The 23,341-nt window shown below is 33.8% G+C and overlaps 2 protein-coding genes across 2 annotated transcripts; both read left to right on the top strand.

The window, feature by feature from the left end:
* Positions 1–583: 583 nt before the first annotated feature.
* On the top strand, positions 584–978 carry LOC127107407 (precursor of CEP14). The gene has a single exon (XM_051044682.1). It carries the CDS (start codon positions 637–639, stop codon positions 937–939), a length of 303 nt encoding a protein of 100 aa, XP_050900639.1. The 5' UTR covers positions 584–636; the 3' UTR covers positions 940–978.
* A 9,071-nt stretch (positions 979–10,049) lies between these two features.
* LOC127102337 (uncharacterized mitochondrial protein AtMg00810-like) lies at positions 10,050–10,607 on the top strand. Its single transcript, XM_051039714.1, has one exon. The coding sequence runs from the start codon at positions 10,050–10,052 to the stop codon at positions 10,605–10,607; it is 558 nt and encodes a 185-aa protein (XP_050895671.1).
* Positions 10,608–23,341: the final 12,734 nt, after the last annotated feature.

Genomic DNA, 23,341 nt, shown 5'->3' with positions numbered 1-23,341 from the left:
AAATTTTAGAATTAAATGTGTCAAAGTTATTGATAATAAAATGTTGTTTTTCTTACATTAACATTATTTTCTGAATTTGTAATAAAATAAACAAGCGTGCCGCTCACCTAAAACCATCGTGAACACACATGAATAAAAATAATTCACATTATATATTTTAATATTGGTTTGAAGTAACAACGACTAATAAATTAAGTTTTTAAAACTGTCCCAAAAAAACAGTTCTTTAATTATGATTTTTGCAAAGCATCAAATTAAATACTCTTAAGTATCCTCCAAAAAAAGATCCGTACTAGTTAAGTTGACCTAATTTAGATTTGATATTAAACTAATAGATATTCATTGAATTTAGTTACTAGTCTCATTTCATTTTCATGTCTAGTGTTACTTTTGAATTCATTGAATAATTAATTTCATAATTATCAAGATTCATGTACTATTATTCAACTTGAACAATACTACGCAACCCCATGCCATTGCTCCTCATGTCCAAATCACATATTTTCAAACCCCACATATCTTTTTCTCTTGACTTTGCCATTCAAACTCACTTTTTTTTCTCTTTTTATATTACTATATTATATAGATAGCTTATAAAGTGATGATCATTCCCAATATCTCAATTGTGTTATTCACATGGCACGATCTAGCAGTTTCCTACTAATGTTCTTGGTTCTTTTTGCTTCATTTTGTAACTGTATAGAAGGAAGAAATCTCGTTGTGGGAGGAGAGAAGCAGTGGAAGAAGATGAACATGAAGCCTCCTTCAAGGGATAGTTTGTTTCTAAGTGCACTTCCTAAGGGTACTGTTCCATCTTCTTCTCCAACTAAAAAAGGACATGCTGTTGTTGTTGATGAGAAGCTCATAGAACGACACCTCATAAGCATGGATCGTCGTCTTCTTATTGTATCTGCCCCTAGCCCTGGAATTGGCCATTAATTTTTCTTTTTCCAATTTTGATCTTTTTTTTATTGGCAAGTTTTTTTTTTGTTGATATTGTTAGATTCTTTGTATGGTAGGTGAAGTTAGTAGGGAGGAGAGTATAGTTGAAACGCGTAAAAGAATAATAATTTGGACATGTTCATTGCATGTTTTCATCTGTTTTGGGAATCAGAAAAGCAGAATTTTTTTGAAGGTTTAATACCGAGGAGTTGCCTTTTCAAGATGTACACTGTAGTTGATTTGATGAAAAACATGTCCAACATCCTACATTGATCGGACATCGACTCAAGACATATTTATTATTGGATCTAATTTATATATAATTTTTAATTTCTATACAATTTCGTTAAGAGTTAAGAGTTTCGTATTGAATAATGAGCTAAACATTATAAGTGAAGACAATTCTCACCGTACATGTCAGTTTTGTAGTGATGAGTTAGGTCTAACCATATATTTCTTAATATGGTATAAGAGTCTCATTTAAGATCCAGTGGACTGTCTATTATCATGTTTCCGTTATCGGATCACCCACGATTTATTTCTGTTAAATGTAATTCAACTCAAGTTAGTTTTATTTGGATTTCCATTTAAATTTGCATTTGAATTTGAGTTTTCATTTAGTTTGAATTTGAATTTGGGTCATTAGATATAAACTCAAATTGAGTTGAATCTGTAACAGAATTAACAGAATTCTGAATTGAGAATTTTTTTGAGAGTTAGTTACGCTTCATTCTCTCTCTTTTCTCTTTGCAACTGTTCATCATCTTCTTCATTCTTGTGCATCGTAAATGAATGTTTAGTGTAAACTTCAACAATTGGTATCTAGAGCCCCGATTCGTTTCATTGAGAAACACAAGTGTAATGAGATGTGTGGTTGATTGTGTTTCTAAAATTCGTGTTGAATTGAAGTTTGAAATCGGAGAGAATCACTGATCTTGATTCTCAAGGTTTGGGAAACACGAGTGTTGGTGAGAACTGAGTGATTTGCACAAGAGCGGAGATGAACGGCGGAAACAGTAGCTTGAACACAAAGTTTCCAGTATTTGATGGAAAGAACTGGAATCGTTGGTTGATTCAGATGCATGTGTTGTTTGGAGCTCAATATGTTCTTGATCTCGTCAATGACGGTTACACACTAGTTACAGAAAATGTAACAGAAGTGCAAAGAAATGCGTAATGTGAAACGAGGAAGAATGACCAGAAGGCATTGTTCTATATCTATCAGTGTGTGGATATGAAGGTGTTTGAGAATTTTTTTGATTCGACGACGGCAAAGGCGGCATGGGATACACTAGTTCAGTGTTATGGCAGTGAAGCATAAGTGAAGAAGGTTAAGTTGCAGTCCCTACAAAAACAATATGAAAATGTCAGCATGAAGAACACTGAAAAGGTGCCTACTTACATCTCCAAAGTGTTTGTGGTCACGAATGAGATGAAGTCATGTGGAGAAACGCTCTATGAACAAGTAATCATTGAAAAGGTACTGGGATTACTTACTCCTCAGTTTGATTACATAGTTGTAGCCATAGAACACTCTAAAGACACTAGTACCATGTAAATTGAAGAGCTTCAGAGTAGTTTAAAGGCACAAGAGTTGCGTCCGACTGATGAAAAAGAGATAGAAGAGACTTTGAAAGCTCAAACTCTGAAAGCTTCTTCTAGAAAGAAGAACCAGAAGTAAGCATGGCTAGAGAACAAGAAAAAGTATGGTGGTGGTGTTTAGAAGTTATAACTCTCCAACTATGAAGAGAAGAAACATAAGAATGCTAAGAAGGGAAATGAGATGTTTGATAAGAGGAAGGTTCAGTGCTACAGTTGTAACTAGTTTAACTATTTTGATATTGATTACTGGTCAAACAATGTTAGAAAGGGTGAAGAATCCAACTTAGGAAGAGGAGATTTTGATGATGAACCTATGTTATTAATGGCACCTGTGAATGTAGGTGGATCAATGGTAGACTGGTGGCATATGGACATTGGTTGCTCAAATCACCTAATTGGAAAAAGGAAATAGCTGGTTGATTTTGACTATGGTAAAAGAACCAAGATCAGATGTGTTGATGATGAGTATCTGAATGCTAAAGGAGTGAGAAATGTCAGAGTGAAATTTAACAATGGAAAAATTATACTGATCAAGGATGTATGATATCTTCCTGGCATGAATAACAATCTTATGAGTGTAGGCCAACTGGTTGAAAAAGGTTTTTCAATAACCATAAAAGACAATCTGTTGAAGTTGTATGAATGTAATTAGAGGATGATTATTCAGTATGAATTGGGAAGAAACAAAACATTCAATGTGAATGTTACAACAACAGAAACTCAATGCCTTAGTGCTAGAAGCGATGAAGGGGAAAGTGAGATATGTCAAAAGAGATTGGGGCATATGAACTACAAAAGCTTAGGGCATCCGAGTTCAAAGAATCTGGTTCATAGAATTCCTAAAATGTTGGCACCAGATAAATCATGTGATAGATGCATGAGAGGCAAGCAACCAAGATTGTCATTCTCATCAGAAATACCTCTAAGAGCAACTCATACTTTAGGTGTGGTGCATTATGATGTATGTGGGCCTTTTGAGGTACCTTCACTTGGAGGGAACAAGTGCTTTGTGTTATTTGTAGATGAGTTCACACGAATGAGACGGGTATAACTCATTAAGCTAAAACATGAGGTGTTTGGTGAGTTCAAGAAGTTCAAAGTGAAGGCTGAAAATTAACATGGACAAAGGTTGAAGATCCTCATAACTGATGGTGAAGGTTAGTTCAACTCAACAGAGTTTAAGAAGTTCTGTGAGTAACATGGTATTGAGTAGGAGGTGGCTACTCCATACACTCCACATCATAATAGTCTTGCTGAAAGGAGAAATAGAACTCTTCTTGACATTTCAAAGAGAAAACTGAAGGAGAAGAATCTACCTAAGCAGTTGTGGGGTGAAGAAATTGCCACATCAACATATGTGCTCAACACATGTCCAACAAAGAAGCTAAAGGAAGTAGTTCCTATTGATAAGTGGAGTAGAAGAAAGCAAAGTGTAAGCCATTTCAAGGTGTTTGGTTTTGTATGTTACAAGCATATACCACATGCTACCATAAGGAAATTGGATGTTAGAAGAAAAGTCATGTTACATATAAGTTACCATAATATAATTGCTTATAAGCTCTATTTCCCAGTCACCAACAAAGTTGAAGTCAACAGAGATTTCATAGTGAAAGAATCAGAAACATAGGATTGGAGCAAGTCTCAATCCAACTCTAGTGCAGTGTCAACACTAGAGTCTGATTCTGCCTCTAAAGGAGATTCTCCCTCTAAAGGAGATTCTGCCTCTGAAGGTGATTCTGATTATGGAGGAGAGTCTGAATCTAAAAATGATTTTGACTCGAAAAGTGAGTCTGATTCTGAATGTGACTTTGACTCTAAAGGTGAGTCTAACTCTAATGATGAATCTTATTCTGAAGGTGGTCTAGCCTCTAAAGGTAGAAATTCTGAAGGTGGAGCTTCTAAAGGTGGTCCAGCCTCTAAAGGTGGAACTTCTAAAGGTGGACTTTTTGAAGGTGAACTTGCACAGTTCTAGAGACCATACATAGTTAGTGTAAGACCCTAATTTTGACCCTAAGATCCCTCATGGCATCATATCATTGCATTTGCATTTTGCCTCAAGGATCATAGCCTCTTGGCTCCTTAACCCTTGGGTTGGGACTTGTGTGAGTTGGTTTGAGACCACCAAGCATGCTTGAATTGTATATTATTTCTTTTCTCATTTTTTCTTACTAACCAAAAGCACAAAAATATGTCACTAACTTGTTTTGTTTTGAAGCTCGAGCAATCATGTGATCCAAGGCTCCTAGGAGGCCCCTATGCTCATTAATGTAGCCAGATGAAGTTGAAAGCAAGCATGACAATGGTTCCTAAATCTCTCAATCATCATATATGCTTCCCAAGTATCTCAATTTGTCAATTTGATCAAGATAAACCAAAGGGCTTGAGGATTGTTTCCCAAGGAAACCCTAATTCATCTGTGCATTGAATGTGCCTTGCTCATGAAGCAACCTCAACCCATGATCAAATACAATAAAGGTAAGTTCTTTAATTCATCATTTCATGCATATTTGAGCTTATTTGAGTGTCCTAAATCATCCATTCATCAAGATTTGAAGTTTGGACTTGAGAAATTGACCAGTCAATTCATCTGACTATTTTGAAATCCACTGAGACCTAACTTTTGATGTGTTTGTCAAATGGAGATTACCTTAAGAGAAAAAATGTTCTTAAGAACCATATGAACAACTTTCATGCTCATCAAAATTTCATTTGAAACTTGGAAGGTCATCATTCATTTCAAAACATTATAGGTCATTTTGACTAAAACCCGAATTTTAGGTCAACTTCCCAAGGACCTAACTCACTCATTTTTCATGATTTTTAGGTGGGATAAAATGAATTAGAAAGTTTAAGATGTCTACTTCAATTGTATGTTGGACAAAATTTCATAATCCTAAAAGAAACACATTTGATAATACAAAACATTATAGGTCACTTTGGACCAAAGTCATTGAAATGTGAAAAAGTCCAAATTCAAGTGCTCATAACTTTCTCATAAAAAATCCAAATGATGCAAAATTTGAGTCCAAATTGATTGAATTGAAAAGATATATAACTTAGATGTTGAAGGTTTTGTCATTTGAGACTTGCATCATTGAAACAGAAGAGCTTGAAGTTGGTCCATTTTGGCAAAATTCCCATATACATGTTTTGTACCTTGAACTTCATGGCCTGTTTTCAATAATTTCCCAACACCAAATGGATTTTTGTTCAACATAACATTTGTTCCTCATGTCAAGACCTTTCCAACCATTACCCACATGACCATGTTTCAATTTGGCAAAGGGCATTTTCGAAGAGGTGAAGATTTATGTTCATTTATGCATAACATGATTAAATTGCTTGCACACCACATTGCCTTGCCATGTACACGTCCAAAATAATTTGTTTCATCATCATCATGCAAAACCAATCAAGTTTGCGCCTCCCATGCGCTTGTACAGGCCCATGCATGGAGGACCCAACTTCACATGCACATGAGAATTTCATTGCTTGCATCATGCTTGGCTATAAATAGAAGCTCCATTCCTCTTCAAAATACAACCTCAAGGCGCCTGAATTGCTGCAGAAGTAAAAACCCAACCTCCATTAAAAGGAATTTTTCTTTTCTCTTTCAATTTTCAAGTTTAATTTTCAACTTCATTGGTTGATCATTGAGCTTCAATTCCTAAACCGTGTTTCCTTGCCATCTCAAGAACACACTGCATCCAAGAATTGGAGGAGATCTTGCCATTGAAAGTTGCACTTCAAAGGTTGTTGTTCAAACTTTTTTGATTCGAAACTCCTTGGATATTGCTCATTTCTTGTGTTTGTTGGTACCTCTGAAATCCTCATGTGAGAGGCAATTGATCTGAGCTTTTAATTTCATGAATTGATCAAGTTCAGTTTGAACACCATAAATTTCCATCTCAGATTTCTCTCTCTATAGTGATCTTGAGTGGAAACCAATGGCACAGAGGTGATGTACATCACCCCAGCTTTCCAATGATATAAGGATCATGCATTTTAATGAGGTTTTGAAAACCTGGAAATCTTGGTCGGAGCGGTGAGTCTCGCCGGAGAAGACGGTGGTGTACACCACCGTCCCCACGTGGATGAGCTCTGGACCATTGGATATGTTGCTCTGATCTAATCTGGATCCTTGAATGTTATGACTTTTTTAAATGAAGCGTGTTTCTCTTTTGACTATGGTCCATCATGAGCGCGCGCCTATCAGCCATTTGATCCTCCATGTCATTTAATGAATCAGGATCAGACGCTCCATGATTTTTCTTAATTTCTGAATTTCATTTTATTTTCTTTAATTCCATTTTATTTCAAAAATTCACAACTTCTTCATTTTTAACCCAAAAAATATGGGACCAATTGCATTATTTCTCTTTTTAATTCTAGTTTCTAAAAATGATTTTTTAATATTTTTTATGATTCCATTTAATATTTTTTGTGAATTTTCTCTTTTCTGGTTATTTTTAATTCATTTAAAATAGTTTCCAATATTCAAAAATGCCAAAAATATTTTCTTAACATCTTTGAATGATGATGAATCTATGAAAAATATTCTCATCAATTTTTTAATTGATTTGAGATTTATTTGAGATTTTAGTTCAATTATGTTATATTTTCTTCATTTTTAATTGTTTAAAATTAGTTTCTGGTTTCTAAAAATGATGAAATTTTTTGTCAAACCTTGTTTGACAATGTTGAACTTAGGATGATCCATTTGGACTTTTCCAAGTTGATTTGAATTGGATGTGAAGTTTGACCTTTATTTATTTATTTTAATTCAAGTATTATTTTAATTCCAAAAATTACCAAAAATATTTTTATTGTTTCTTGACTTCTAAGCTTCATCTCACTTCTGTTTACCATTGATTGATGTTGATTCCATTCATATTTGATCAATGTATTTTGCTTATGTCATTTGAATTTCAATTATGTACATTCCATTTCTTCTTCTTCTTCTTCTTCTTTTTCTTTTTTGATCAATGAGTTAAAGATTGGTGGTTAGCCTTGACATATGAGGGGCTTAACCTTCTTTGATTCAAATCAAATTCATCTTGATCAAAGATCAAGTGAACTGCTTTGCATTAGAGATAGGTTGCTTCTTGGTCAAGCAAAAAACCTAAATCCATACAAGATCATTCTTCTTTTTCTTTTGGCATGGCAAGTTGTAGGAGCTTGGCTTACTAGTCATGGTCTCTAACTTGTGTTTGTTGCCTATAGTTTTATTGACCAGCCTCAGATAGGTGTGACTACTACATTAGTCCACTTACGATTGCATAACATAGCGCTAAATTGCCTTATGGCACACTAACACTAACTACTAATTACTAACTTTTAATTCAAGTATTTAATTCTTGCAATTTACTTTAATGCAATTTAATTTCTTGCACATTAATTCATTTGTCTTTGCCCTTTGCTCACTTGAGCTCATGTTTATGTTAATGCAATTTGCCTTTTGCTCACTTGAGCATATTATTTTGTATATACTATTGTGTTTGTTTTGTTTTGTTTGTGTGAACCCAATGCAAATGGAGAAAGGACTTAGATTTAGGACCTTACCTATGCTAAGGGAGTTTGAAGAGCAACTAGGCCTCATGCCTTTAGAGTGCTAAAATTGTCAAAGAGCAACTAGGCCTCATGCATTTAGAATGCTTAATCTTGAAGATGAACTTGAAAGGATCCTAATTCTAAACTCACTCTTGTCCATTCTTTATATGTATTGTGGAACTTTTTGATTTGTGTGTTCTTGTGCTAGGGATCCCAAACTTGAGCCAATTAGAAGAACCATTGTCGTGGACATCCAAGATAAGAGATACAAAAGCCAATTGAAAGATTCCTAGGAGCTTGATTGATTGTTTGCTTGATTGCTTGAGATATTTGCTTATTGCTTGCTAATTACAAAGGAAAGAGAGCAACTTGGATCATCACTATGATCTCAAGAAGGGAACTCCATGTGGTTTTATTTCTCTTCCCTCATCTTTGCATGTTTAGGACCTAGCCCTTATCTTCTTCTCTCCACTCTAACCCAAGCCAAACTTTTGTGCAAACATTGACATTGTTTTTAAAATTAGAAACCTAGGAATTATGCCTTTGATTTTTTCAAACTCTTTTCATAACACTTAATTTGAATTGAATCTTAAGTCAACTTTGACCTTACTTTGTGAATACTTTTCATCTGTAAATACAACTCACTCAATTGTTTTGTGGTTTCAATGACCACTTTTGCCAAAGCTTTTCATAAACGTTAGCTATTAGGTTTGAGTTATCCTAGAGGTTGATATAATACTCACCTATATCCTTAGTGATGGACTATAAAACTTCCATGCTTATTATAGGGTTAACCCCTCACTAGCATGTTGAAGCTCTCCTCACATGGTGAATTTGTGGTTTTAGGTTGAATTTTCTCCCTTCGATAACAAAAGACCTTTAAGGCTTTTGACCAATCAATTCACCAACTTCTTTTGAGATTTTTACCCCGAACTACGAGGTTTTGATCCTACCTTTTAAGATGATACGTAGACAATGAGTTTATCCATTCAAACACAAAATTGTAAATAACTTGTATATTCTTTTCTCATTTCCCCAATCATGTTTGCACAAATAATTTTTCACAAATACCAACCTACCTTACAACATTTGTAAAAAGGGCTCCCTTAGAGTACTAAGGATGTTTTGGGTGCTTAAAACCTTCCCATTGCATAACCAACCCCCTTACCCAGATCTCTGACATTTTTATTAGTTTTTGATTTGATAAAACTTCTCGGTTTTTGTTCGCTTTGTAACCTTTCCTTTGGATAAATAGAAGTGCGGTGGCGACTCGAATTGTATGATTTACTTTTGATTTAGTCAATAAATCTAAAGGTAACGAATACCCCGCTACAGTTAGACAGATACCAAGGAGACTTGTAGACTTTGAGTTGCTGGAGATACTGAGATTGACTTTAAGGGGAAGTCAATAATTCCATGACGGTGGACTCTGATATGTCAGAATCAATGAGGCTCTTAAGAAGAAGGTGCGAGTGAACACCATGAAGTAAGATCTTGAGGCCATCGAAAGAAATCAGACATGTGAATTGACTGTTCTACCTCAATACATGAAAGCCATCACTGTAAGATGAGTTTTCAAGAAAAACATTAAACTAAATGGTTCGGTTGCTAAGCATAAAGCAATGTTAGTAGCTAGAGGATTGCTAAAAAAGTGTGGTTTAGACTACTTTGAAGTATTTTCACCTGTAGCTAGACATGAAACCATAAGGTTGGTTATTGCTACAATTGCAAATAAGATTTGGCCTCTGATACATTTAGATGTAAAGTTATCTTTTCTGAATGGTCCATTGCAAGAAGAATTTTATGTGTTACCACCTCCTGGATTTGTGAAAGATAAAAAATAAGGGATGGTGTAAAAGTTGCATAAAACCTTGTATGGGCTGAAACAAGCTCAATGGGATTGGAATCTGAAGATTGATTCATTTTTCAAGCGTACAGGATTCAAAAACTGTGAAATGGAATATGGTGTGTATGTGCAACATTCTTTTGATGGCAATGTGATTCAAGTGTGTCTTTATGTAGATGAAATACTTTTGACTGGGAGTTGTACTTATGATATAAACAAGTTCAAGAAGGTGTTGATGAATGCATTTGATATGACTGACCTTGAAAATATGGTATATTTTACAGGGATGGAGATTTTGCATTATGAGAAGGGAATTATTGTGTATCGACTAAAATATGAACTTGAGTTGCTGAAGAGATTTGCGATGATGAATTATAAGTCAGTAGTCACACCTACTGAGACAAATCATAAGCTATACTCTGATGATGATGGGGAGGATGTAGATGCTACAACCTTCAAACAATTAGTTAGTTGTCTGAGATATTTTTTTAACACTAGGCCTGGCATATGTTATGCAGTTGGAATGATGAGTAGGTTTATGAGTAAACCAAAGTGGTCACATTACCAAGCTGCAGTCAAGATTCTGAGATATGTAAAAGGAACTTTGAGGTATGGAATTTTGTTTCCATATGGAGTGTTAGATGATACCGAGCTGATATGCTATTGAGACTCTGGCTGGCGTGGTGACAGAGTGGACAGAAGAATCACTACATGATACATGTTTATGTATCCGGGAGCCTCCATTTCTTGGTGTTCCAAAAAGCAACTAGGGATGTGCATATAAACTGGTTTATCAAAACCGATCCATATATTCCAGTGCACCAAATTAAAATACCCAAACCATTTGTATTACAAACTGATCCAATCCATATTTTTAAATTAAAAAAGAACCGGTTTACCATTTGCTAAAATCGGTTATATATTGGTTCTTACTTTAATGTTTCTCTTAGCTACTTCAGTTTTGTGTCCAATGTAACACATCATACCAATTTAGTTGAAGTGATACGGATAGGGGATGAAGTGTGGCTCTAGTGGATTACGTTCTGTGTATCTCTCTATGTTGTTTACTTATGACATTTTTAATTTTATTTGTTAGGTACTTGATTAATAAAAAATATTGTTCTTCTCATAATATTTATTAGATCTAACAAGTCCGTATATGGTAATGAAAAATAAAAAACAGTAGTTTTATTTAATTATAACAATTTGAATTGTTTTTGAATGATTTATTTTTGTAAATATGTTTTTGTGACAAAAAGTTTAATTTATCAAATCAGAATTATAATGTGGTTTGATTAATAAAATTTGTGAAACCATGCAAACTATTAGATTGTGTTATTCCACTTATTAAAAAAATTGGTTAAAGTAAAAAAAAAATTGACAAAGCAAAAAAAATTAGTATGATTGGTTTTACATAAGTCGGTTTTAAAAATGGTCCAGATGAAAAAAAACAGTTTTTATTAGGAACCAGTTTTAAACCGAACCGATCCAAATGTAAACCGGTTTTAAAAAACTAAACCATATAAAAACAATTCTAAAAACCAAACCAAACCATATATATGGATCAATTTGGATTGGTTCATGAGCTATGCACACCCCTAGAAGCAACCAGTGGTTGCTTTATCAACCTGTGAAGATGAATACATAGTTGGTGCTTTATAAGCTTGTCAGGTTATTTGGCTAAAGAATTTTCTTTAGGAATTGAAGTTCAAGGTTAGCAAACCAATCAAATTAATGATTGATAACAAATCTTCCACGAGTCTTGCTAAGAATCCAGTGTTGTATGGAAGAAATAAGCATGTTGATACTAAGTACCATTTTCTGCGCAATCAGGTTTAGAATGAAGTACTTAAGGTTGTATATGTCAGCACTCAGAAGCAACTTGTAGATGTGCTGACCAAAGTAATCAAAACTGAATACTTCATCAATTTTAAGGATGAAATTGGTGTTGTGGATTTTTAAACTTGAATATGAATTAAGGGATGATGTTAAATGTAATTCATCTCAAGTTAGTTTCATTTGCATTTACATTTATATTTGCATTTGAATTTGAGTTTTTATTTAGTTTGGATTTGAATTTGGATCATTATATATAAACCCAAATTGAGTTGAATTTGTAAAAGAATTAATAGAATTCTAAATTGAGAAAAGTTTTGAGAGGTAGTTACGTCTCATTCTCTCTCTCTTTTCTCTCTGTAATTGTTCATCATCAGATGTCCAGTCCTGGGCGTGAGAGGGTGTGTTAAGAGTCTCACATCAGATAATATATGGCCTTAACATTTCTTAATATGGTATCAGAGTCTCGTTTAACATTTGGTGGACCATTTGTTATCACGTTTCTGCTATCGGGTCACCCATCATTTTTTTTCACGCTTCAGATGTCTAGTCCTAAGCGTGAGAGTGTGTGTTAAGAGCCTCATATCGAACAATATATGGCCTGAACATTTCTTAACATGGTATCAGAGTCTTGTTTAAGATTCAGTGGACCATTTGTTATCAAGTTTCTTCTATCGGGTCACCCACCATTTATTTTCACTCTCCATATGTTCAGTCTTGAGCGTTAGGGGATGTGTTAAGAGTCTCACATCGGAAAATATATGGCTTGAACATGTGCTTATAAGTGGGGGTAATCATCATCCTAAAATCTGGTTTTGTAGGGATGGGTTAGGTCTAACCACATTTCTTAATAACTTTCAAAAATTATTCTCGATGTAAAAATGTTGTCTTTGTTTCTATTTGTCCTCCTGTGTTTGGGAAACCTCAATCTTGATTTTACATACTGTTAGTGATGACTAACCAATTTGATATTCAAATATTTTTTTTTCATACTTTGCTAAATTTATAAAACTTGTAATTTATGGTGATAAGATAGAGTACGAATCACGAAATTACAAGTAATATTTGAGTTTGGACATAATTGGAATAAACTAAAATCATGAAAAAAGAAAATTGTGGGAAATACAATAGAAATAAGGCGCCACACTCTTTCTATAAATAAGAAATGATGATAAGCCTTATTGAAGATCACCACAAGAAATTTGGTTTCATGATAAGATCAAAACATGGTCCAATCTAGAACTAAAAGAGCAGAACTTTCAAAATCACATAATATGTTTGTTTAACGAAATTTAACTTAATTTTCTATTCATGATTAACTCCCTATTTATAGGTAAATGGTAGCTTGCTGAATTTTACGATAATATTTTATGAAATATTATAAATTTAGCTCACTGTTCTATCAATAATGGCTTAGGGCTGAAAGGTCACTAACTAAAAGGTGAAGTGGATATTCATTACCTTGATTAATTATAGCCATTTATAGCCAATTTGATAAATGTAGCCCCATCTTTCTCTTTCTCCTCCTTCAATGTTTTGCCTTTTCTTTTCTTCAGCTCATTATTTGTTTGGAAATAATAGCCATATAATTTTAAATGTCTAGAAGCTTTAAAATGTTTAAAACACATAAAAAGTAAAAATAAGTGTTTTGAGACAAAATTGGACAAGTGGAGCTCTAACATATTTTTTACAACACGATTATTAAAAAAAACATTAAAATAGGGCAGCAAGCCCACATGCCATGCCTTATTCATGAGTTTGAATCAAAATGAGAAGTCTCGGTCTATTTCCTCTCAATTGGCCTCTTGCTTTCATTGGTTTAGTCATGAATTATATTAGGACACTATTGAATCTCCTAGCATGTGCGCATGTCATAGAAACTCATAAGATTTGGATTATATCGTTTAAGTCTTTCTGCTCCATGTCCTCGTCAATTAGCTAGAAATTTCAAATTTTAATTTTGAGATGCAAACATGCATGATATTACTTTTTAATAAGAATAAATATGGTCTTAACATATTTAAGTTTCTTGATAGAATCTATATAAATGATAAAAAAGATAAAATAAAAAGTGTGGTAAACTTTGAATTGATCAAAATGAAAGCTTATTCTATTAAAGTGATACAATGAGATTTATATAAAATTAGAGTATAACTAACTCTCTCATCTAGTGTAACCAATTTTTATCTTACTTTCAACTAACTACTAACTTTTATCTAATATAACCAATTTGTAACTAACTTGCATCTAATTTATAACTAATATTAATATCTCTAACACATCCCTCAAGTTGGAGGGTCTTCACGACACTTTCAACTTGGTTAGAACAACACAAATATAATCAACAATCAATGAAAATACAATAAAAGTAAAAAAAAAGTACTCCAAATTGGCATCAATTGAATTTCATAACTCTTAGAAGTCTTAGACCAACTCTTGGATTTCATCAATCTTCTTCTGGAGTCTCCACAAAATTCACTCCAAAAGATAAACAAAAAAAAAACACCACTATAAGTGATGAAATTTGTAGAGAAATTGGTGATGGTAGCTTTAAAATAGGAAAGAGTTTTAAGGTTGTTGACATTACAATCCTGCATCGTTATATTGAACAATATCACTAGTGCATGCATGAATTAATTGAGAAAAAAATAAATCTATTTCTAGGTTTGGTGTGGAAGAGTGAGAAAGGAAGAATTAAAATGAGAAAAAAATTGATTTTCTCCATAATACGTAACATATTATCTCTCTTTAAGGTGTAAATAACGACTATTGAAACCATGTTAAAATTCTTGATAGAATCTATAGTTTATAGAAGAGAGAAACTAAAAAGTGTAATAAAATTTGTATTGATCATATGAAAGCTTATTTCATTAAAGTCATACAACGAAACCTATATGAATTAAAAGTATAACTAATTTTCATCTAGTGTAATCAATTTATAGCTAACTTACAACTAATAACTAACTCTCATCTAGTATAATTGTTATAATGCAAATAACAAGGGAAATATTATCGTATCCACGTAGGTTGCTTGTGTTTGAAAGATTTGTTCAATAGTTTTTATGATTCTAAGTCATGGTTATTTATAGTTGTTTGGTTGTAAAAAATTAAATGACAGAAAATAAATTGAGATTTTAGTGTTAACAGTGAGAAAATTTGTTAGGGTAGATTTCATCATCGTTTATTCTCATGAATACGCATTGGTCAGTAATATGCTCTTCTATTCAAATACTAATATTATCGTTTATTGCTCTCATAATATCTCATCTCAGACTCAACAATATGGGATCATTTGTATTACCTAATAGTCGATTTTTCGGTCTATTGACCAATACAACAGTATTAAGTTTCAAATATGAATAAAGATATTGATATTAATTATTATTATTCTATGGATATTAAACTTAACATTTTCTATAGGCATTAACAACCAATATATGTAGATTTTGATCTAGTAGCGACCATCCCCTCTCGTATGTCAAGTTGTACCATGAGAGCGTGTTTTAGGTAGATAATCTAAAACAAGCATTAAGAACGAAGAATCGTCAATATTAAAGCTTTAGTAAAATTACACAAAATTCCATGACCATAATTAACACATGAGTATATAATGACTACATCTATCCCCAACAAAGATATTTCTAGCTACTCTTACTCATGGTAGCGATCTCTTAAGAAACTTGGAAGAACATCTCCAGCAATCTCTCGAGAAACAATTCCGTCTTTAATTTCTAGCTACCATTGTTTGTAAAATAAGTCAATAAGTGCCTACATATTTTGAGTATTTTTGACACTTATTAACTCTTCCCAACTTTTTTTTGTTTGTTTTCAAACAAAGTTCATTCAAATGGTTTAGAATTTTTGAAATGCATGTTCCATGAAAGAGTTGAATGACTAGGTCAAGAGTTTTTGAAAAGTACTTGAATGACATGATATTATTTCTAATGAAAATTCATGATCAACATCATAAATATCCACAAACCATAGAATGAAGATAAATTGTTTTCTTGACTAAAAGGATATTTTAAAACATGTCTTAAAACATTCATGAATCACTAAGTTCTTTTTGTTGTTGTTGTAACGTGATTGGGCTTACAAAAAATATTGGTTTTTCTTTGGATTCAAAATGTCTAAAGATAAGAGAGTAAAATTTCATTGGTAAATCATCATTTTTCAAAAAGTCTCTTTCTTTGATTCCACTCTTTACAACCATTTTTATTTTGGTGATTTTCTTTTGTATGCTTTGACGTTTGGTTTTATTTCTCCTTTTTGTTTTGTCAAAATTATATTCTTTTCTTTTCAGCATTTCTGCTTGATTTTATTTCTTACACATTTCCTTTTCTCTCCAACTTTGTTTTTGAAATACACTTGCATTTTTAAGTGCTCTACCATCCTTAAGACAATATGGTGAATATTTTTTTCTTTTAAAACTGGCTAAGGGTTGTAATATTTAAAGAACAAAAAAATTCATTTCAGAATGAAAGGGGTTGTCAAAGGATCACATCTCCAGGATGAAATGCCTTGATATTATCGATGAGTTCATATCTACCAGGTAATAGCAAGACTGATGCAAAACCTATATAGTTAACATGCATATCCACTCTCATTATTTATGTAAAATATGAGGTTTCACACATCTCACTTTGGTAGGCTTAAGATTCTTGACTCATATTAACATGTTTTCACTAGACATTAGTAATATCAAACTTTATGTAAGAAACTAATTCATAGTCATTCTATAATTCATAAATAATCAAACATTGATCATGAATGAGGCATTTAAAAAGAATATAAACTTTTTCATGTCATTTCTTCTTGATCTTTGTCATTAACCTAACTTTTGTGATTCCAATGCATTGGATTTTCAGACCATAACTAAACCATCTACAGATAAACCTTTTAAAGCATTTTTTTTAAACTTTATAAAAATTGAACAAGTAATTAATCATGAAAGCCTATTTTCATAGGTATAGGATTTAGGATTTTCTTGATCATCCTAGCGTTCCAACCATGTAGAGAAAGATCTACCTATCCTCAGGCAGCAAACAAGGGATGACTTTTGTATGAATTTCTCACCTAGCCTAATATTTCTCGCCTAGCCCAGATTTGTAGCAAAGTGTACTAGGTACACTCAAGAGCTTGCCCCACGAGACTTCTAGGTATAACTCATGTACCTGTTTTGCTTGTTCAATTTTCTCATCCAATACATATCATAGTTCAAGGGAAAAAAGGTGTTCACATCAAAATACTCAAAGTTGTTGGAACTTGGGTATGCTCATGTACTTAGTACTAAATGACAAACACACCCAATTCCATTGTGCATGGTAATTGTTAGTAACAACATACAACATAAAAACAACAAACACCAAAAACAAATTGGTCATCACACAAATAAATTAAAAGCAGTAAAAACTTCACAGTGATAAGGTTGAAGCTTCAATCATCGTGTTCATACTCCTCAAGATCCTTTCCTCTTCTTTATTTTCATTGTCTCATCCATTTCCACCTACACCATCATGCATATGCTCTAGTCTCATTTCTTCAGAATATAATGGCCTATTTTAAGGACATTGAAGGTCATGGTCAAATTCTTCTCGGGATGGCGTATCACCAAATGGACAGTTTGGATTTTAGATTCTTAGTTCTAATCTACTCACGGATTCTTGCAAACAAAGAAAAACCTTTATGGTATATGCATCATTAATATCCTATTAATGAGGAAAATAGGCTTGCAAGTTATGATTCAAATCGTCAAAACTTAAATTTTCATCTTGGTTTTGTTGTGGTACTGAAGGTGAAACGGTTGTACGACTTTGTCTTCTAACGTGTCTTGCCATTCAATATTATTGAGCAAAGTCTTTATCCATTTTTTTATCTAAGCAACGAGGTTAGCAGTTAGGGAGGTGTACTTCAATCATTCTACAAAATAAAGTAATCAGTCCAGGGAAGGATAAAAGAGGTTTTGAAATCGAGTGTTGTTGCATTTGCCACAAAAGCAAGTTTTACAATTATCGTATATACAAAGACCGGTGGTTTCAAAGATAGAGTAACAGTGGTTTATTATTATAATGAAGAAAAGGATTTTGTATCTGTTGTGATGCAGAAAAAGTAAATGAAAAAATATAAAGTTGTAGTTTTAGGTGTTAATAATGAGAATACTTGATGGGGGTAAATTTCATCATTATATATCTATCTTGCACATCCATAGGTTAGTAATAGGCTTCTCTACTCAACATATAATACTACAAACTATTATCCTTATTCGTATATCATTTTGGTCTCCACGGCGTGATATCAATGCATTACCAAATACAATAATATGAATTACTATTAACCAACACATACCATTAAGTCCTAATAGTTGAAGAATGGAGAAAATTCATGCTAATCCTTCTACATTACGTGTGGATACTAAGCCTATACCCATGTCTAGGCTTAGTACTCAATAGGTGATTATCTTGGATCTAGTAATGACAAGAACCTTTCGATGTCATGTCACACCATGAAAATATGTTTTAGCTTACAATGGTAAAACAAGCATTAAGATTAAAGAGTCACACATATTATAGCATGAGTAGATATACATAGAACACCATGAACTATTTATTACATGAATATAATACTACATCTAACCCTAAAAATAGAAGTTTTAGCTATACTTACACATGGTTATCAAAACAACTGGTCTTTCTAAAGACATCAAATTTGGAAATGGGATTTGCCCTGTCACCTGAGTAGTGCTTCCACCTTCATACTTCCTTTCTTATCCTAGTCTTATAGACCAGACTGAACCTACTCTACTTCAGTACTTCTTCAATCCACCAAAGCTTCCTTTGCACTGAATTGAAAAACTTCTATTTATAGTTAAAATTTTGAGCCTCACGTTGGGTGCACCATTTTCTCGCTCAGTAATAGGTAATAACATGAGGTTGCACACTTCTCACTTGGATATGCTTTATGATTATTGACTTATGTCAACATGTTTTCTCTAAACCATTAAAAAAACTTTGAATAAAGCAAAGAATTCATAATCATGCTATTTTCAGAGATAGTTAGACATCAATTATGAATGAAGCATTTAAAGAGAACAAAACCTTTTTTCACGCCATTTGATCTCTGGCCATTTGTAGTCAGCCTATTGTTGGTGGTTCCATGCATTTTTAACTTTTCAGATCATTATCTGAATCATTTGTAGATAAACTACCTCTTGGAATATTTGGTTGCCTAAATAGTTTATTTCCCCATAAGTAGGAGGCAACATTCAGTTGGATGATCTTCGTGCATAGTTCACAAAAGATAATATGCCTTTATAGTTGTACTTCATGCATCTCCTTCACTTGTTGCGGAAACTTTGATAATTGTTTAGTTAGTTCATCCACCATCTAGTTAACCACTTATTTTGAGCAAGAATGACATCATTAGTATTCAGTTATATTATACCATTCTTTCTTTGAGCGAGGTTCCTGCTACGTTGTCCTTGACGATCACTGAGTGCCATACGCTCAATGATTGCAGTTGCATATTCAGTGCTTTTGGACATTAGAGAACCTTCAACAGTAGGATCTAGTAACAACTTAGGTTATTGTTGCAGTCCATTTTTGAAAATTTGTATTTACGTGAGTTTGACAAAACCGTGGCTTGGACATCTTCTCAACATGGACTTATACCTTTCCATTCTTCATAGAGAGTTTATGTTACACCTTAAGAGAACACATTGATGGTAGTATTTGCTTCTAATCAGTAAATTAGCAAGTGTAGTGATTATCCAATGTAGTAATAAGGGAAATTCCCCAAATATCGATCTCAAGGACTACTTGATGATACAAAGTTCGTGCTCTGAATTCGTTAAACAAAAGATTTGGGGGTTTTGAATTGTTGTTTTGAAATAGAAAATAAATTGCAATTAAAAAGTAAATATATCATTTGAATGGTTTAAAGATGGTATGAGTGAACATGCTAGGGAAGATGCATGATTGGATTCTTCAACAATTGTAACCTGACCTTGCAACAACTTAATTTAACAATATTGACTACCAGTTCTTAAGGATGTTTACTCCTAAGTCCTTAGTGAGAAAACCTTTTAATAATTCAAATTAACTCATATGTCCATAGCGAATTACAAATGAAATTAAGCATTATAATATCAAGAATTTCCTGGTTTACACAGGGTATCCCTAGTCCTAGGTGATATCTACTATGAAATAATCTCAATTGAGAGTTAAAAAGGGCGGTCCAACCTAGATATTAACCCTAAATAAAACTCAATTTTTCTGAAAGAGAAAACATTAAAAACAAATTGAAAGTAAATCAAATATCATAAAATTGTTATTATCACAAGGTTCAAATCAGAACAATTTAACAAATCCGAATCAGGGACACCCCATATCATTGGGTGGTTTAGCTACTCATAATATCAAAGAAAAACAAAATACAAAGTGTAGACATTATAGATTAATAGATGAAATAGGTTTTCAATCACTTAGGGTTCATGAAAGGCTTGATCCACCATGAAAATCTTTAGTTCTCTAGCCTTCAAAACGTGTTCTTCCAGTGATAAATCGTCCAACCTTAATTTTTTTGTGTTTTCTGGCTAAATAGGTGATATTTAGGATTTTCATATCTGGAATGTGTCATACGGGTATGACCTTCTCTAATACGCGCATGCCATAATTTTACACTACCTCATACGCATATGGCCCATGTTAAGGCGTATGGCCTAGCTGGAGCCATACGAGTAAGAGTCTGGCCCGCCTCTAGGTGCCTGCATTGGGAGCCCCTGTACGTGTATGAACCTTCTCATGCACGTATGGGCAGAAGATTCACTTTTGTTGTCTTCTTATTGTTACGTGTATGACATAAGATGCAGATGAATGGCCATACACGTTTGAGACCCCTCATACATGTATGGGCATGAGATGATCAATTTTTCTCTTTTTTCTCATACACATGCATTTTTGTCTGGATTCTTCTCTGATCAATTCCTCTTGATTCTTCATACTTGTAAGCACACAAAACACTACCTAAAGCACGTAAAATAACTTTGAAACCATAAAACCTCTGCAGATCAAGACTCGACAGAAAAATATTAAAAACAAACCTAAACTACTACCAAACTAACAACAATTCACCTGCTTTTGACATTCAAATGATGATAAATCTAACACAAATGGTGACTGATCACAATCCCAGACTTAGCTTGTTATTTTCCCTCAAGCAACTTTTAGCATAAAAATATCATGTTACCATTCTTCAACAAAACAAGGATTTTAAGCACATACTTCTGAGATCTTCAATGATTCTCATTTGTTGCTACTTTCTGTTTGGCCTGATCACCGAGGTCGAATGATCTGCCACACCCATACTTGATGGTACTGTTTCTCTCATCATCTCTATTCACACTCTCACCAATTCTCTCAGGTGTTAATGTATTTACACTCAAAATCCACAGTATGCAATACCATACCATAGGCTTGCATAAACTCTCTTTAAATTACCAGATGCACAATACACACACTTTTTTTAGGTCTTTTCGGGTTGTAATGGGGCTTGGGCTATGATGGGATATTATATGGATACTTAGGTTAATGGTTCAAAGTCATTGCAATCATTCTTTTCACCATGTTCATTCCAAAGTGTCACTGCTGAATTTCTCTGGAATTTTCCTTTTTGGGTTGGCTAGCTTGGACTACTCAATTTTTGGATTTTTGTTTGATTCTTGGTATCCAACTGAGTTTCCCTTCTAGTGAGTGCCTTTCTTTATGATGTATATTATTATTTTTCTCATTTTTTAAATTTGATTTTTCATCTTTTCTCTGTTTTTTTCCAGGTGCACTCACCTTGTATCTACTATTGTACAACTGACCCAAACTTAAAGGTTGTTATTCCAACAACAACCCCAAACTTAGAATGTAACACATATCCAAAAATGAAACACAATAACTCTGAATAGGGTAGGGAAGTGTATGGGCCATGTGCTATGGATGTAGTAAATTCTCAAACAATGGGATATATGCTCAAATTGGGTTAACAAAGGATAAAAATAATACCTGGGATGGCTAGAAAGGCTCAGGGCTAAAATAAACAACATGCCTTAGTGTATGTAATCATGCAATGGATATAAAAAAAGAGCAGACGCAAGTTCTAGATGATAAAAATATACCTAAATGCTCTCTTATAATGAATACTATGTTTGGCTTCTTTTGTCCTCACAATGTTGGTAAGAGCTAACACTGTCCACAGTACCTCTTGTGTGATGCAGCTTCACACTCAATTACAATAATCATGCGCCCCTTCCAATAGAACTCTAGAAAACCACATTGAATCATTTCAGAGATATCAAGATTGATGGGTATTGACATGTATAAGGCATCAAAAACTTTCATCTGGGTGATTAGTGTCAACCACTCATGCTAGTAATCATCACTTAAATAATAGAAAACATAAAATGAATGACTTAAACAAAACTAATATAATATTCAAATCAAAGTTTGGTATAATACATAAAAATTGAAATAACAAAAACTAGCAAAAAATCAAACTAAACTAAAAATAGAACAAAATGAAGAAAGAAATAAAAATAAAACTAATCCTCATCAGCTCTGCCTATGTCCTCCATATGTTAGTCAAAGCTGATCATGGAAGTCGGGTCGTCTCCATGGTGTACAAAAGCAGAGATGGTGGACATCTAGCTCTGTTGATCTCTCTGCCCTGGCCTCTAGGAAGGGACTCTGGTATTGTTGGGGAGTGGGATGAGAAAATGGAGTATGATGGGACTGCTTCTAGACAAGTCCTTCTAGCTCAATCGGGGTCTCAATCCCCATATACTGATAACATCCATAGAATAATACTGGAGGATATCATGAAAAGCGATCTCTAAAGCGTCGAGTCTTTGCCCAAGTGTCCACCTGATGAGTGAGATAGCGCCCTGGTAGTCCAGTGTGTGAACAAAAGTCCTACATGAAGCAGAACATGCTTATCCAATCCCTGTGTTCGTGAGAGTCCTCGTCAGTAAGAGGCACTCCCTCAGGAATATGTGTTGTACCCCAAAATTTTCCCTCCCCTTTTCTTAATTATTCATCCAACCACTTGATCAGGAGATCACTTGCATACATTCATAACTCATCCACATGATCATTCCTTCATTATTGGATCATCATGGATTCAAAAACCTGGGGCTTGTGAAGCTAGGGCTTATGTGGATATCAGGGGAATGTGAAGTGCTACTTGTGATGGTAAAGGCTTAAACTCAATAAGATTTGGCCAGGCAATCTTCTAGGGTCTTCAAAACCCTAATTCCTCAAGGCATGATCTCATGGAGCTTCCCTAGGCCCTGTCTTGGTCTTCAAAACCCTAATGCAGGTTCACACACTAGAAGACTGATGGTTGAAGCACATGGCTTGATTCAAGAAACTTACTTGAGGGGTAAGCTTCATGGAAACCCTAATCAAGGAGATGGTGAATAAGATGGACTTGGTGGATTGACTATGCATCCATGACCCCAAATCTTAACCTATTATCAATGCACTTGGTCCAACCCTACTTTGGTCTCCTATGGGCATTGGTCTT

Source organism: Lathyrus oleraceus, chromosome 7 (genome assembly GCF_024323335.1).
Source record: "Lathyrus oleraceus cultivar Zhongwan6 chromosome 7, CAAS_Psat_ZW6_1.0, whole genome shotgun sequence".
NCBI lineage: Eukaryota > Viridiplantae > Streptophyta > Magnoliopsida > Fabales > Fabaceae > Lathyrus > Lathyrus oleraceus.
The sequence above is the reverse complement of the archived record's forward strand: the minus strand, read 5'-3'. Positions and strand labels throughout refer to the sequence as shown.